The sequence below is a fragment of the Xenopus laevis genome, chromosome 9_10S (assembly GCF_017654675.1).
Source record: "Xenopus laevis strain J_2021 chromosome 9_10S, Xenopus_laevis_v10.1, whole genome shotgun sequence".
Taxonomy (NCBI): domain Eukaryota; kingdom Metazoa; phylum Chordata; class Amphibia; order Anura; family Pipidae; genus Xenopus; species Xenopus laevis.
Genome location: NC_054388.1, coordinates 66,271,706 through 66,289,732, shown reverse-complemented (window position 1 = coordinate 66,289,732; position 18,027 = coordinate 66,271,706). Strand labels below are relative to the sequence as shown.

The 18,027-nt window shown below is 37.6% G+C and overlaps 1 protein-coding gene across 2 annotated transcripts; it reads left to right on the top strand.

Annotated features, from left to right (window-relative positions):
• The first annotated feature begins 185 nt into the window (after positions 1-185).
• On the top strand, positions 186-16,117 carry gorasp2.S (golgi reassembly stacking protein 2 S homeolog). Of its 2 annotated transcripts, NM_001095992.1 has the most exon segments (10): positions 286-398; positions 5,528-5,608; positions 7,120-7,323; positions 7,941-8,027; positions 8,116-8,246; positions 9,081-9,213; positions 10,321-10,444; positions 12,393-12,476; positions 13,404-13,523; positions 14,446-15,882. In NM_001095992.1, coding segments are annotated over 10 exon segments (1,278 nt in total). In that variant the 5' UTR covers positions 286-335; the 3' UTR covers positions 14,697-15,882.
• Positions 16,118-18,027: the final 1,910 nt, after the last annotated feature.

Here is an 18,027-nt window from a genome sequence, read left to right as displayed (position 1 = left end):
AAAAAAAGAATTTAGGATGCCAATGTCAATAATAAGGAATAAACTAGATACAAATATTGAAAGGCTGCTGCTGTTCTATCCCAGAAGAATCCGCTGACAACAGAATTCAGGCTAAATACGTATACTTCCACCCACCAGGTGTCGCTGTCTGAAAATATTCCGGAAAAGATACTGTGCTCCCAGCATGCAGCGGGGCTCCCACAGTGCCACGTAACAGGCTGCCGCTGCTGTGCGTACTGTGAGTGCGTAGAGTGTGAGTGCGTGTCACAGCCGGGTAGTAGCCGGGAGTGGTACCGTGGTGGCAGCGGTCTACGCCTGGGGGGTTGGGGTTTAATATGGGAGGCTCGAACAGCGTGGAAATCCCTGGAGGAGGCACCGAGGGCTATCATGTTTTGCGGGTATGTATAGGCTCCAGGATGTCACAGGCCTGCTGGGTGAGATCCAGTCCTGCAGTGCGAGTCTCCTTATATACCTTGCTCATTGCGTTTCTAGACAGCTGCTGTTGGACTGGGAAGAGATCATGGGAAGTGTAGGACTCTGGCAGCCGCTTCCGGTATTTCTGGATCTTCCTTAGGACTGTTCTAATGGTGGTGCCTTTGTCACATTAACAAGGCAGAGGGGGGCTTGTTCATCAGCTGGAGGAGAAATGATTGGTTATCCATGGGTTAACTGAGCGACCTAGGGATACTTAATATGTACATACCCTTAAATATGAAATCTAAACATGCCATCACTAATGACACTGCTTTAGCCTCCCTGCACTTTTAACCATTTCTATGATAAAGGCACAAACACATAATTATTACACTGATTACCATTGCATTTAATGTGACAAGCGCAGGCCTGTCAAGCTGCCTTTACATGCTGGCAATGTATTGGTGGATGTAGTAAGCTTGTAATAGACTGTATTTGTCAATCTTATGATACACAAAAGCCATGAATATCTTGTAAATTATATCCTTATAAACGGTGAGTTCTGATGTCATTTCTGTCACATGACTCACTGAAACTTGTGTATTATAATAACTAAAGAACCTTCCAACCTATAAACGAACTCCCGAGACACCATTTTTGTCTGGTGATGCTGAAACTGTTTCAGGCAAAGCTCGGCAATAGTTCATGGCACACTGGACACCACCAAAATAGTCTCACAGTGTATTATACAGTGAATAAAGTACCCCCTCTTGCAAAATATGAGGATATTAGAAGTTACCTCGGAGTTCCATGACCTGTATATGGTCATGAAACTCCTCAGTAACTTATAATTTACAACAACTATTGCCGATCTTTGGCTCAACGACAGTTTCAGCATCACCAGACAAAAACAGTGTCTCAGGAGTTTGTTCATAAGTTGGAGGGATGCAGGTAGAACATCCAGGGTTATAGAAGAGGCTGCTAGGGTTAAAAAGCGCATTTGTTGATGTTTATGATTTACTATAGTGTAATGCCACAGGCCATTTAAGTTTTTTATTTCTGACTTAAACCTGACTTAAACCAGAAAACCACTTATTAAGGTTTTTGTTCTTACATTGTGTCTACATATATCGTGTGTTCAGAACAGTTAACTTTGGAGAACTGCTGTTTATAATTTGCCTCAATTTCTTGTGTTCAGCCACATTCACTAGAATGCTTCTTGTTAACGGAATTGACGATGTTTATATTAGCATTGCAAATCCTCCTCAGTAGCATTTTTAAATTGCTGTGTAAATAATTTATGTGGCCAACGTGTCTTTTTCCGGTCAGGTGCAACGGGTTGGCTTTTGGTGCCATATCCGATTTCTCACTGTGGCATAAATGATAGTTGAATGATGACGCACAGAGCTGCTAGTTTCTTAGAGATTTTATATTCCAGGTATAGTTATTTTGTTTGGTTAGGGAAACCTGTAGCTTTGGCTGGATGCCTTCAAAGTTATTTGTAAATTATTTAAGATCCTTCTAAACATATAATTTGTTTATACTGTAAATTAGTATTAATTGTTATACTGTATGAATTCACTGTCTCCTCCTCCTAAACAACACTGGGCTGGCAGACCTTGAGTCATTACTTTTCTGTTCATTATTCCTACCTTTTTTTTTTTTTTTAAGATGGAAATATTGATCCATTGGCCCTTTCCCCATTCATTTAACCAAAGCTCAGTTTTTGTATGAGAAGCCAAATCATTCTTACATATAATTCACGGTATGGAGGTTGCATTCCAGGTCATTTAGATAGTTTTGAGATTGTCATTTAGATGGCCTTCTTTGCAAAGTGTAGTAATTGCAAAAAACATTCCCTGTCATGTGACCTCAAAGCTAGACCCATGGGCCTCTGTTTGGGGTTCAAATGCCCTTGGGCATTTTTGTAAATTTTCGTATGCAATTCTGTGTTTCTATGATACTTGGCCATTGTAAAATGGGTCACCTCCCTTGATCTGGCACCTCATTTTTATTATTTTTACTTTGTACATTTTCTGTCTCATGCTTTTCCTATCTAAGAGCCAGGAGACCTAAAGCAAGGAAGCATACATTGGGAAGCCGTAGTAGTCGTGGCATATTGGCCAAAATGCGATGGGTTATGTGGGAATATCTCAGACATGAAAATATGCTGTATACCTGAATATTTAAAGGGGTAGTTCACCTTTCAGTTCATGTTTAATATGTTATGGAATGTCTTCTTAGCAACTTTTTAGTTGGCCTTTATTTTTATTTATTATAGTTTTTGAATCATTCACAAGGTTGCATTGTTCCTATAAATAAAATTAATTTGCTCACATGTCATCATAGTAATGAGCAACTTTTTCTTTTCTTTCACTGTGAAAATGATGCCCATATACTCTAATGGGTGAAGATATGTTGTGTGATTTTTGCCATTTTCAGAATTTTCAGAGAAGCAAAACAGGTCAGATTGGCCATCACTAGTCATGTGATCTAATGTTTACTTACTGACGTCAACTCTGTGTGCCCCACATTAAAGGGGTTGCTCTCCTTCAAACACTTTTTCCACTTCAGTTGGTTATAGATAGTTCACCAGAAATACACATTTTCCAGTTAAGTTCTAATTTCTATTTGTGACTGTTTTTCTAATATTGAAGTGTAATGTTTCATTTTTTCAGCTCTGTGAGGGTGGTTGCTCACTCTTTAACTGTTTTAACTGGATACTTTCAGTTGATATATTTCTTATATTTGCCCCTGTTGAGCAGAATCTATATATCAATTCTAACAGCTGCCTTTAAAAGGCAATTTTATCCCCAATCAAAGGTGCGGGCTAATAGAGCCCGCATTCCAGTTGGGGATAACAGTATTTATTTATTTTTTTAAATGCCCCCGGCCAGCGATATGCTATCCTCACCTGGAGGGAGTTGCAGGTAGTGTAGCACTCGTGTTGGGCATTTTTTAAAAAAACTAAAAAAGGAAGGCGTTTGGGGAGATTGGTCGCTGCAAAAACGAGGCGATTAGTCGCCAGGCGACCAAATCTCCCCAAAACGCCCAGTGTGGCCTGACCCTTAGAATTGATACAATAGTTGCTTATAATACACAAAAGCCATGAATATCCTGTAAATTATATCCTTATAAACGGTGAGTAGTGATGTCATCAGTTATAAACGGTGAGTAGTGATGCCATTTCTGTCACATGACTCACTAAAATTTGTGTATTATAATAAATAAAGTACCCCCAGTTGTAAAATATGAGGATATTAGAAGTTACCTCGGAGTTCCATGACCTGTATAAAAACACTCGGCCTTCGGCCTCGTGTTTTTATATGGTCATGAAACTCCTCGGTAACTAATAATATCCTTATATTTTACAAGAGGGGGTACTTTATTCACTATATATTCCACAGATGCTGCTGAGAAATGTATCAACTAAATGTAGAAAACTGTAACGGTTCAGAATGTTCCTGAGTCACTGAGCTGCCAGACTGAGACACCAGAGGCAAGAACATTGCACTTTAAGCTTCAACTTTGGAAAAACGGTAAAAAATAAAAGATGGAAAGCAATTGAAAATAGTCTTTATTTCTGGTGAACTATATGAAAACAACTGAACTGAAAAAAGTGTTTGGAAGGTGAACAACCCCTTTAACAAGTCAATGAAAAGGGAATAGTCTGTATCAAGTGTTATTCTTATCAGATGTATCCAGGGTTCTGTATTGTGTCATTTTATTTAAAACACACAATCATGCCATTTGTGTGCGTTGTGGCACAGTATGAGAAGCACAGTGCATGTGTCCTATAAACTAAGGATTACAGGCATAATGGTCCTGTAAGTATTCATAGCCTTTGCTCAGCATTTTATAACCATCACTGATGTCCGGATCAAACAACAGGAGCTTTTAAGGATTTCCTGTAAGGAATGTTGTCAATAATTCATTTGATAAAATTCACTGACGTAGCTCATAGCCCAGGTCTGAATACATTGCATTTCTAACTCAACACTTCTGTAGTGAATGGAAATAGAATTTTGTGAAATATACAGAGGAATATAAGAAAACTGTCCCACAAAGCTGTGAGGCTGTGGGTGCTGTTTATCAGAACCTAGAGCAGTCCATTTCCTTGTGCATTTCAGTGCATATAGTTCGTTATCTGTGTGCAGTAGGTACAAACCTTTTAATATTGAAGAACCCCACGTCAGCTGTAGTTGCTTACACAGAATTCATGAGACCCATTACCAACCTTCTTTCTTTCTTGTTTCTCCAGTGTCCCGTTCTAGTCCTCCCCCCCCATGCCGTTGTTGTAATTTACCTTTCCTTATCCTCTTTTTTTTTTTTTTTTTTTTTTTTTATCTTCTCCAATTTCTATCTGGCACCTCTGAAAATATGCATCCTATTATTTATGTACATTGACTTAAATCTTGTTCTGACTTCTCTGCTTAGTAATATGTGGCAGTGAACATTTTCAGCTTGTAACCTTATGGGCTTGTTATAATTCCAGTTACTCTTTCTGTCTTGTGTTCCTGCCCTTTTGTGTTTTTTTTTTTTTTTTACTAATACACTGGAATTTATACTCTTTCTGTATTGTGTTCCTGCCCTCTTTTGTTTTTTTTTTATCTTGTAAGCCTATAATATACTGACAACCGTCTTCTTGTGTTATAGCAAGAATGCTTTTTTTGCCCCTGTAAAGTTATACACAATGGGGGTTATGATGTATAATCCTTTTACATAAGATTGTGGCAAAGATTAATTTTAGCAGAACAAACTCTAGAAATGTTAAAATACATAACTAAATGAGACCTCTACCATTAATGTATCTGTTTATCCTGAGGGCAACATAAATGTACCTCTGCATGCACAATTATGTTGCTATATTCGTATCTATACCCTCTCAACTTAAGTTCCATATGAATGGATATTGTGCTAATTTTAGCCTTTATCTATGGATGGCCCAAATATTGTGATATAGCAGTATTATATATTTGAGATCGCTTGTACAAAAAGACGTATCTTGTAGTTAGTTGTTTACACAGCTGATTAATCCTAAATGTAGATTTAATGTCTGTGCTAATTTATTGTTCATTGATATCATAAATTAGATGTCCTTTTTTTCTTTTAGGTCCAAGAGAATTCCCCGGGGCACAGAGCTGGCCTGGAGCCATTCTTTGATTTTATTGTTTCTATCAATGGAATAAGGCTTGTAAGTTGTGAAAATACTGCATTTCTCTGATATGCACTTGCACCTATCAATTATAAACATAAATCAATATTTACTAGGGGCTGGTTCCAATTTGTTAGGCTATTTAACAATTGCACAGGACACAGGGGGTCATTAGACTTCTGTAAATATGGTGGCACAATATTCAATGGAATAGTTCTGGCAAACACGAGCGCCATCTAAGGTTAATAACTATATTTATTTTCGTTGCTTAGCAAATTGGCATCCCCCCCCATGGATGATATATTTGCTTGTAATTTAAACTTGTTTGTATTCACAGTGAAATATGTGTCTATTTATCAATAAACTGGAGCATGGCAGTTACAGTAAACCGCAATCTTTAAAAAAGTGTTTTCAGACAAGTTGCAAGTGTTTTTTCAGAGCTTCAAAATTGATTGCAGGCAGACAAGTCATAACTTATAAATTGCAAAAATAAATAGAAGGTGGACTGCAAAACCAATATATTAAAAGTACAATTTATTATATAATCACAAAACACTGGCCGGCCAGAAAACACAGTGAATAAATTATGAATAAATAATTCTAAAATCAGTAATAAATACAATCCAGGTGGGCAATCACTTTTCCTAGAAAAGTTATTTGCCAAAAGTTAAAGCTGGAATTTTTGAAGCAGTGGAGGATGGTGTGAGTTGTAGTTCAACAAGACAGAAAAGTTATTTCCCAGAAGTTGGAGCTGGGATTTTGAAGCAAGGGAGTGTGCAGAGTATTTGATTAGATATAGCAAACAGGCCGGCTGGTAGATGGCTGAATTTAGAGCAGATTATACAAAGAGGTATATTGGGGCGTCCCCCACTCCCTCCTCCTTGCCAGCTGCACAGGCCCCCCAAAAAGAAGTTGGAATAATCTCACCAGATACACAGTTCCGGAATTTCTCAAGGGCACAACCGGATTGGAACTCTCAGCAGCCTTAAGCCTGTTTCTCTGCAGATGTCCTTTTCACGATGATCCAAGATGGCACACCGTCTGTTCCAGTGTGTGTGCTCCACAGCGGAATGCAACCTCCGATTTCTTTTCATGATCTCCCGCAGCTTCACCGATTTCACCAACTGGCAGGTCATGAAGAACCAACAACTTGTAACTTTTCACGATTTTTTCGTGATTTTGAAAAATGAAAGTCCACACCAAGGAATGATCCCACCTGGATACTGCAACGCGTTTCGCCACACTAAGGCTTTCTCAAGCAGTTAAAGACTTAAACTGACTAAGTATATAAGCCCTTATAATTATACACAAAGGGCAATTCATTGTAAGTGCATTGCACATTAGAGCCTAGGTTTGCAGATCCAGTTACATTATGATATGAGGGTGGATTCTTATGCCCTGATTATGTATAAAACTATATAGATTGGTCTCTTACAACTGTAACGTTCATGTGTCTGTAACCTGGTTATGTACTTGGTGGGAAAGGAGTAATGAATTCAGGATGTTTTGAAACCTGTCTGACTTTCTTTTTTTCTTTTTTTTCTTTCAAGAATAAAGATAATGACACCCTTAAAGATCTGCTAAAAGCCAATGTAGAGAAGCCTGTAAAGATGGTGGTGTACAGCAGCAAGACACTGGAACTGAGGGAGACAACAGTGACCCCCAGTAATATGTGGGGTGGGCAAGGTTTACTGGGAGTCAGTATACGCTTCTGCAGCTTTGAAGGAGCAAATGAGAACGTATGGCATGTATTGGTATGTATTTACTGTCTGTTCTGTAAAATAAGTTCTGTTAAAAAAAAAAAAAGTGTTTTAAAGTAAAACTAAAGCTTTACCAAAGAAGTAGGACTTTTTGTACCAGCCCAATGCAACCACAGCCCTTAAGCAGTAAAGATCTGTGCCTCCAAAGATGCTCCCACTAGCTCCCCATCTATTTTAGAGATGCTGAACCATTAGTCTGTTGTAATAAGTTCAGTATATAAAATATGGAATTTCTAGAGTTTCATTCTCCTTTGTCTGTGTAATTCTTACAGATTAACAGCTAATATGAATTATGTTGTGATTCCAGGATAACGTTTTTGTCACAAATTCTAGAATGAAGGGGCCACTCAAGTATGTGGGCTGGTATAGAATAAAGATACTGCAGTGTGCCCTCTAAGAGCCTTCCTTTGAGTATGATTAACCTATTCTTTTGTTAGCACCAGATTATATATTTGGCTTTGAGTGATTTAAAATCATTGCATTGCAGACTAATATTGCCAAAGTAATGCTAAAATATAAACACTGATTTGAAAGGATTAGTCACAATTATGTGTATAAAATGTACTGGATTGAGAAAGCATGCAGTGATTTTTTTTTTTTTGTCCATCTAGGAGGTGGAACCAAACTCTCCAGCAGCACTGGCTGGACTGAGACCCCACAGTGATTATATAATTGGAGCTGACACTGTAATGAATGAGGTAAATGAATCTTCATTATAGTATATGCAGATTGAGATTTTATTTGTGTCAAATTTTCTAAACTTTTTTTGTTTGTTTTTTTTTACAGTCTGAGGATCTATTCTCCCTCATTGAGACACACGAAGAAAAACCTTTGAAACTTTATGTGTACAACACAGACACAGACAACTGTAGAGAAGTTGTCATCACTCCAAACACTGCCTGGGGTGGTGAGGGCAGGTAAGGTATAGTGCCCAAAGGCTGATAATATAATATAATATACTGTAGATGTGGCACATCACGCCATATAACTTTCTAATTATAAGATCAATAGTCTCCAAGTGGTCATGTCATGCAACACTTAAAGCAAAATTAATGTACTCATGGATTTGGATAAAAAACTGAATTTATTGGGACATATTAAAATCTATTAGACCCCACAAAAAAGCCTAAAGTGTTTCATTCTTACCCAGCACTCAATCATAGGCATAGTATTCACTATGGGTGCTGATATGTTAGGCAACTGCCATTAAACCCTATAACTAATTAATTATTTTCCCTGGCCAGGTGCTCACTTTAACATAAAATGCCACAGGCCAGGGAAATACAATGTGTCAGGTGTTATATTTTCCCTTTTCTATATGTCCTTAGCACACTCTTTTAAAACTTGATGGAAAAGGCACAAATTCTTTTACACAGCCCTTTTGTTGGGGCTGTGTAATGCAGAGATATAGCATCAAAAACAAAATTCAAGGGTCAAGAAGTTAGAACTTTGTTAGGACATGTAAATTAAACACTGTTAAAAGCTGCTTTTTTTTAAAAAAAAAAAAAATTTAAATTTTGCTGAACACTGCAAATAAACCATACTGATTTGAGAGTGATCAGAGAATTCTGATAAAAAGTACATTCAGAAATTCTTCCCATGTATAGTTGTCATGCCTGACTAGTAATGACTGAGCAGTAGTAGTTAAAAGGATTATTACTGAGGTGTTTCGTAGTGCTGTTAAGCAACACCCAGTAATGCAGCTTTGTACTTTTCTCAAATGTTTTCAGTTGAACACACTTGTCTTTCAGTCTAGGGTGTGGTATTGGCTACGGTTACCTCCATCGGATACCAACAAGACCCTTTGAAGAGGGAAAGAATATCTCTTTGCCTGGACAAGTTCCGGGGGCCCCAGTGAGTCCTCTAAAAGATGGCTTTACAGAGGTACATATTACTTGGTCTAAAAGTGAGAGTTACAAAATTATTTAACTGCAACTTTAGTGCAAAGAAGAGAAGGTTATTGAAAACTTCAGTGGCTATAAAACTGTCCCCTATACATAACACTGGTTACTATATCTCCAAGATTTTTGTCAATGCAACACTCGGTTAAAATAGTACAGGTACTGGACCTGTTATCCAGAATGCTTGGTACCTGGGCCTTTCCGGATAATGGATATTTCTGTAATTTGGATTTTGATACCTAATAGAAAATAATTTAAACATTAAATAAACACAGTAGGGTGGTTTTGCTTCCAATAAGGATTCATTATATCTTAGTTTGGATGAAGTACAAAGTACTACTTTATTATTACAGAGAAAAAGGTAATCTTTTTTAAAAATTTGGATCAAATTAAATCTATGGGAGATGGCCTTTCTGTAATTCTAAGCTTTCTGGATAACGGATCCCATAACAACTACTATTCATGCATTAAGTTATGTGAAATACATGTCATAGATAGCCATATAATTGTGGCCTTCAGACTGAGCTGCTTTCAGGTGCTTTAGGGTAATTCCATTTTTTAATTGGAAAAAATAAATAAAAACATGGAGTATAGTGAAAAATATTACAATATACTTTCATTTATTATTGACATAAGACTCCATTTCCTTTTTATGAATTCATGCTTTTACTGTGTGGGTTTTACTGCTAGCTACTTTTTCTGCATTCTCTAGGCAGAATATTTCGCTCTATCCACGCCCCTGACTGATCATTTTGAATAGCAAGTACTGTTTAGTTGTTCTTACACTAGTAGATCTGCTCATGTTAAGAGAGTCTAAACAAGCAGATCTTTGCCCAGTTTAGCCACCCAGGCTAACAGACCTTTAAGATAATTATTTCATGGGCTTTATAATGGTACGCCCAACTGTAGCAGAGCCCTAATACTTTGTCTAAAGCACCAATTTAGGACATCTAATTCACAACCACTCACTGGCAAATTTTCTATTTGAAACAGACTATCCGTTTTCTTTTTACAAGGCATTGTTGTGTACCTTTTTCATCTCATGGTTAGTACCAAAGGTTCTGCACTCTGATGATTTACTTTTTTTCAGGTACAGCTGTCGTCTGTAAATTCCCCACCTACTTTACCTCTTGGCACTGCAGGAATTGAAGCAAGCATGTCTGGGCTATCAATCGGTGCCAGTTCCCCTGTAGTTAGTAATGCGATTAATGCAGGTAATTATTTCTCTAAAGAGTTATGCTATTATAGAATTGTTTAGCTAAATATTTTCACCTCCGAGCTGTTGGTATCCATTGGCTGAGGACTGGTAAGATTTTCTTTATTTTTGCACACGAACTAGCAGCTACTAGCAGAAGCATGACTAAATGGCTGCAATAGTAATATCTTAAAAGTTATTCACTGGAGAATTCAGACTGGTTGTGTGCAACATGTGAACAGATCTATCTTCTAACTTGTACATATAAATATCTATTATGATATGTCTGAAGTGTAAAGATATGGTAAACTCTAGTAAGCTTGTATTGTAAAGTTCTTTATAATATAACACGCCTTTACAGTAAGCGGTGGGTGCTGTTTTAATTTATTCGCCTTATGTTCAACACAAGTATGTTCAACACAGGCCCTATTCTTTGAACTCGTGTTGAACAAGGGGTGTAATTCAACTTTAAGGGAAATGTTTTGTTGCCCGGTGGGAAAACATACATGTTTAGAAGTAGCCCAAAGTTTCCTTGTGAGGCAACTTGGACTACTTCGAAAAGGCAGACACGACACGTGCGTTTCCCCACCAGTGATGCATTTTACTGGCAGTGGGAAGGTAAATGGGCATGATTCGTCACTGCAGTATCGTAGATTTAATGTGGGCAAGAAAACACCCAGTGTGCCATTGCCTTAAAGTAAATAGGCTGTGCAAAATAAAAAATGTTTTCAATATAGTTAGTTAGCCAAAAAGGTGATCTATAAAAGTTGGAGTGACTGGATGTCTAACATAACAACAGAACTTCCTGATTTTCAGCTCTCTTGGTTTCCACTGACTGGTTACCAAGCAGTAACCAATCCGTGACTTGAGGGGAGGCCACATGGGACATAATTGTTGTTTTTTAATCTGAGCTGAATGCTGAGGATCAATTGCAAACTCACTGAACAGTTATGTCCCAAGTGCCCTCCCCCCTTAATAAGCTGACTAACTCAGAGTTAGAGAGCTGAAAAGCAGGCTATTATGTCAGTCATCCAATCACTTCAGCCTTTATATATTACTTTTTTGGCTAACTAACTATATTATAAACTTTTTTTTTATTTTGCACAGCCTATGTATTTACCCAGTTTTTATTTTTACACTGAACTGTTCCTTTAAGGCAATGGTCCACAACCAGTGCCTTACCGGCAACATGTTGTTCACCAATCCCTTGGATCTTGCTGCCAGTTGCTTATTTTTGAATTGCTGATTTTGTGGAGTTTTGGTTGCATTAAAATCAGCTGTACTGCCAAAGAGCGCTTACTGTAGGCTTCTAGTCCACATTGGGGCAACCACATAGCCAATCACAGCCCATATTTGGCAACTCCCATGAACTCCTTCATGCTTGTGTTGCTCCTAAATCATTTTACATTTGTATGCAGTTGGGGACCCCTGCCCTAAGGTAAGTGCTGCCAAAGTAGATGCTGATAGCTGAACCTCCTCAGCAATGCAATTGTGAGTATAGAGCTTTGCTGACATTACCCCTTAAAGAATTTAATGGCTCAGTGTGCACATTGTGACCCTTCTGATGGGTGGGTCTCCCTAAGGACATGTGGTTTGCTCAAATGTAATGCCTCTGTATTTCTTTATAGCTGCAGTATCAGTCAGAATCATATGATGTTTCCACTACCAATTTAACTATTATTAGGCAGTGCGGTTATGAGGGGATAATTTGAATCTTACTTCATTTCAAGAGGACTGGAATAACTTCTTGGTGAAAAAGTACCTAAATTAAATAGTTTTCTGATCAATGCAGAAATGAATTTTGCTTATCTGTGTACAGACTTAAGAATCTACGATTTGTGGATAAAGGAACAGGTTGTATTGAACGATCTTGAAGTGCTTCCAAGTTCATACTGACATAATTTTAAATTTTTATTAAAAGACACTAATACATCTTGTCTAATTAGCTATTTTTCTTGTATTTGCAGGTTTACCTACTGTGCCAGTGCTCACGCCACAGATAAATCCATCTTTCACCCCTGTCCCTCTGAATCCATCTGTATCGCTTCCAAGTAAGTCTTGGTTGGAGTTAAACATATATTCAACTCCATAACAACGGTTTATGCTAGCATTATTCCACAGAGATTCTATGCAATGTAGACCGAGAAAGGGAAGGTATTTACAGGGGCAAACCAAGGAGTTGAAGGGAGCACTACAGAATATAGTCTGTTACACAAGGAAAAAAAACAGTTGGCTACATTGTAAATGATGGTGATACCAGAACATAGATAACTGCCCCCCCCCCCAATACAGTGGGAAGGTTTACCTTGTAAGTTAACTTTTAGAGTGTTATAGTATGGCCAGTTCTAAGTAACTTTTCAATTGGTCTTCTTTGTTTTTTTTTAATCATTAGACTTTCAAATGGGGGTCACTGACTCCATCTAAAACAAATGCTGTGTAAGGCTACAAATCTATTGTCATTGCTACTTTTGATTACTTATCTTTCTATCCAGGCCTTCTCCTATACGAATTAGTGTCTTACTCAAATTGTTAGGGTAATTTGGACCCTATCAAGCAGATTGCTGAAATTGCAAATTGGAGAGCTGCTGAATAAAAGCTATATAGCTCAAATAAAGCAGAAATAAAAAAAAACATCACTCTCTACATCATACTAAAGTTGTTGAGCTTTCTGTACTTATGCTTTCACTATTGGCAGTGTTGCGGGGATACAGTAATACTCTGTTAATCAGTACTGTAAAAGCTGACCTTATATAATATTTTTGTGCAGAGCAGATTATTATATAAACAGTATATTAGTTGTATTCCTGTAGAATGTAACTGTAACATAAAATGTAAATGTGACATAAAAATATCACTGAAAGCAAAACTTCAGTGTGGGATTTGCAATCCAGTATCTAATAGTGCAATATCTCCAACATTATTTTCTGTGGGAACAGTGTAAAAATAAAATGAATCCTAATTTTTCTTTGTATTTTAAGGTATCATGCCATTATCCACTGGACTCCCTCACCTGCCAAATCTCCCGAATCTCCCCAACTTTAACTTGCCTGCCCCACACTTAATTCCACGCCCAGGACTGCCAGACCTTTCACAAACTGGTATGTTCAATTGAAGTGCTAATTCTTTTTTGTAATATCTTTACAAAAAGAAAGGAAAGGAACGGAAGAAAGGGGGAGGGGGCGGAAGACAAATTTTTCAAATGTTCCATACATTATAACATCAAATCCTTTATAGATAATATCTAACTGACTCTCAAACGCTTTCCTGAAATTAACTCTATATTATAAGATATTGGTAGTAAATGTAAGACATATTCTACCTTTAAATGCTTAGAAAATATTTAAAAATATTGTATCAGAGTTTTGGGGGCTTACATGTAATGTAATGAGACACCAAATTTTCCAATAATTAATGCTACTATTGTGTATAATATGGGTTAACTCTTCCAGGCTTCTGATTTCTTCAAACTTGATTTAACCATTTAGAGAAAGTTGGCGTGGTAATAGATTTCCACATCAGTGGAATCAATGCTTTAGTCGATAGGAGTAAATGTAGCGTTAACGGGTCTGTAACTACTTTATTTGACCCCTGGAGAATATTCAGCAAAATTTCAGCGTTGTTTTCTATCCCAGAATCACTCTGTTACCTTGTTAATAAATTGCATAATTTCATTCCAATAGGAAGTTAAGCCCAGATATGTAAGACACACGTGTTATTACATCTCCAACAATTAATTAAGGAGCTAGGGAATATGCTATTCAATTTAAAAGGTGTATACTGCCATCTAGTGACCAATTTATACGTGGCCTCCCTTATCCTTGAAGCTATAGAGGATTTATGAATCGTTTAAATAGTGTTAATTCATGCCAAGGTGGAAAGGTTGACTACGGTATTGCAAGGCAATTATTGTTGTGTGAGCTCTGTCCCATGAACTGCAGCTACTATTTGCTAGTTATTCTCTGATTATAACAAAAAACATTTTTTTACATTGGTGCAGCAGTTTAATCCTCTGTCTTTCAGTTGCAGGTTTGCAGTCCTTTGGACCATTGCCACCTTTAAATCTGACAGGAATGCCACCTCTATCAGTTCCTTCTCCGTTTCCTGCATTTCCTTTAGCGCCAATGGCTGTTGATGTACCTCCTCTATTGCTGGACCATTCCCTGGCACCCACCACCGAACATGTAACTGCACCTGCCCAAGATGCGACCCTTCCCGTCACAGAGAAACCTGTTATTAGCAGCACAGAAGCAAGCACCAATGAATCTTCATAACTCTGAACCTTGTCTATGGATTGGATGGGCTTAAAGGGGAACTTTATGTTAGAATTTACTTGAGTATGATATACATTGATATTCTGAGACAATTTGCAGTTTCTTCTTTTAAATTTAATTAACCTTTCTGCTGAGCCTCTTTCTAACCTGAGATCTATAATACTGTCTGGTTGCTAGGGCCACTTCTTGTCTTACTCTACATGCTATCTCCTATCATTAAACTTCTGTCTGGTTGTTGGGGCAAGTAATACCCTAGGAGCAGCATGAAACTTTAAAGGGTAACTCCACAAAAACATAACTTAAGCTTTTTGAAAAGTAAACATAATTTCAAGCAACGTTGCAAAATACATTGTTTAAAAAATATGCAGACTTTTCATGATTTTTAATGGTTTCTGACAGTTCCTTAAGCCTAGCCCCCTGCTCTCCTGCTGATCTGTCTCACTACTTTGATGAGTTGGCTGACTACTGTTACTTTGTATCAACAGCCAACTGTCCTCAGCCTGCATCCTCCAAACCCCACAATTCCCTGCACACGTGATTTCAATAAGGAATGGAACATCATAGTGCAATGCATTGTGGGTTATGTAGTTCCTGCATGCTGTCTGTAAGCTGTGGAGAAGTTGTTACACTTTGTAACATCAGTATTTAGACCTTCCTTCCCTGCCAGAATTTCAAATAATGCAGAGAGAGAAGAAATGTTAAACAGCTGGATTTCAGCATAGAAAATGGCATTTATTCATAGTTTTTGAAGAAACTGGTTACTGTGATGGGTATATTAGGGGTTTCTGTGCTATGTTGGCCTCTTTATCAAATTTTGGTTTGATAGCCAGAGTTCCCCTTTAAATTTGAAATTGTAAACCTGCTGAAGTGTTCATTGACCACACAAAAGATTCAAATGTAAATTGTCTCATTTTAGCATTGTATCCATCATACCACACACACATATTTATTTAGCCACCAGATGTGTTTCAGAACGCAATCATTCATGTCCTACTAGTTTATACTTATACTGTATGTAGGAGACCTGTAAATATATAAATAAAGCTAGCAACGGGGGTCCAGAAGAATGTAAGAAAACTGCAGATGAAAGAAATGCCAAACTCTTAAGTGTTTGTAAATTATTTTAGCCTAAGACAATTTGCAGCTGAGGAATAATAATAATAATAAAGATCCACAATGTACAATGTATAATGTCTGTATGGTTTATGCAATCCTCTATGAAAGTTTAGTCTATGGTGGGGGCTGCGTTGTGTTCAGGTCTCTACAAGGGTTAATGTTGCTGCTTTGCTTTAAAAACAAAAACTACTGTATATGGCATTGAAAAGATCGATCCGTTAAGGTGTGTGTTTGAAATAGATCACAGGATCTTCATTTAATCTGGGATATACTTTCAGCAATAAATTACTGGAGTTTTACTTTTATCCTGCGTGTTAATTTTGTGTTGTGCCCTTCATGGGATATGTCTAGCGAGTACTGTGTGCCTTTGTGTTCACCTGTGCTGCACCTGTGATAAAAGGCTCACAAACTCAACTTTCATTAGGATTCTGCTGTGCTTAGGGTATAATAGGAGCAATGGCAGCCTACTTGTACCCTGAGGCCCTATAACACTCAAGCAGGACAGAAAGCAAATTTTGCAGCATTTAACCACTTTCTTGCTTTGTATTACTCAGCTGCCATTATACTGGGCAGTTGTTTGAAAACTGTAAGTGTTGTCAGTCTGGTTTGCTGAAAAAAAAAAAAATATTTATTTAGAATTTTGCCACTGGAGGACACTGTAAATAAAGGCAAACGGTGCATAAAATGAGGCATCTTAATACTGTATGTGCCACACAAACAGAATGTTAACCCCAATCTAAACAATTTAAATTGTCATAATCCGTGCCTGCTAGTATCTGGCAGCAATATCTGCTTCTCTTGTTTTATGACCCCTTAATATGTTATACACAGAGAATATGTTATATATATAAAGAGTGAGACACGTGTATTAAATAGTGACAGTGTCTTTGAATGGGGTGTGATATTGCTGCCCCCTGCTGCATAAAATGTCATACATGAAATAATGTTCTGTCTGTTCTATGTATAAAGGTGGCCATAGACGTAGAGATCCTTTTGTTTGATGATGTCGCCAAACAAGTGGATCTCTCTTTGATAAGTCCACATTGAAGTGGGTGATATCGGCTGATCCGATCGTGAGCCCTAGGGCCCAACATTCTGATCATAATGCATCTGTTACGGGCATTCGGAACGCGGGACTGCATACATGCACAGATGCGGCCGCAATCTAACGTGATTTTTTTTAACCTGCCTGATCGAGATCTGGCCGACTTTCTTTCCGATCTGTCAGCAGCTTTTATCGGCCCCGTGTATGGGGGCCTTAAGATTCTGTTTTTGTATTTGATCCAAACTAACATATATTTAATCCTTATTGGAAGCAAAATTTGCCTGTTAGGTTTATTTAATGTTTAAATTATTTTCTAGTAGAATTAACAGAAAGATCCATTATCAGGTTCTGAGCATTCTGGATAACAAGTCCCATACTTATAATGACTTTTATTTCCATACACGCAAATGCATTGGGAACACTGCACATTCTATTCCAAATCAAGACATGAAGAAAAATGTATCTTCATTTGTTTTAATTACTTTACAGAAAGTGAAGAAAATGGAATATTAGGCTGTTCCAAAAAATAGCAGTGTCTGCATTCTTCTCAAACATTCAATGTATAAACTGAAAAATGTCTCCAGATTTTGCTTTCCTTTGAATCACTGAACTAATATTTAGTTGTATAAGCAGTGTTTCTGAGAACTGCTGCACATCTGTGTTACATGGAGTCCACCAACTTCTGGCACCTGTTACATTCCACATTTATTCTGCATTTCTTGGTTTTACCTCAGAAACAGTATTTTTGATGTCACCCCACACGTTTTCTATTGGATTAAGGTCCGGGGATTGATTGTGATTGTGGCTTGAATTCAGTGTTTGGGGGTCGTCTGACAAACGGTCTGTGGCCTCTAAACCCAAAAAGAACAATATTGCTTTCATCAGTGCACAAAATGTTGTGCCATTTCTCTTTCTCAATGTGTTCTTTGTCATCTTCAGCACATCTTTTTTTTTTTTTTTTTAAAAAGGGTCTTTGCGGGGGGCTTCTTGCCGATAGTTTGGCTTCACACAGGCGTCTTCTAATTGTAACAGTACTCACAGGTAACTTTTTACCTTATTGGATCTTCCTGGAGCTGATCATTGGCTCAGTCTTTGCCATTTTGGCTATTCTAACCATTCGAATGGTAGTTTTGGGTTTTCTTCCACATCTTTCAGTTTTGGTTGCCATTT

Bases quoted from the DNA above. Each gene is read 5' to 3' on its own strand.
- gorasp2.S (XM_018237590.2), top strand. From the start codon at position 336: ATGGGAGGCTCGAACAGCGTGGAAATCCCTGGAGGAGGCACCGAGGGC. The intron at 9,214-10,320 runs GTACATATTACT...ACTTTTTTTCAG, and splicing joins TAAAAGATGGCTTTACAGAG to GTACAGCTGTCGTCTGTAAA. The intron at 10,445-12,392 runs GTAATTATTTCT...TTGTATTTGCAG, and splicing joins TAGTAATGCGATTAATGCAG to GTTTACCTACTGTGCCAGTG.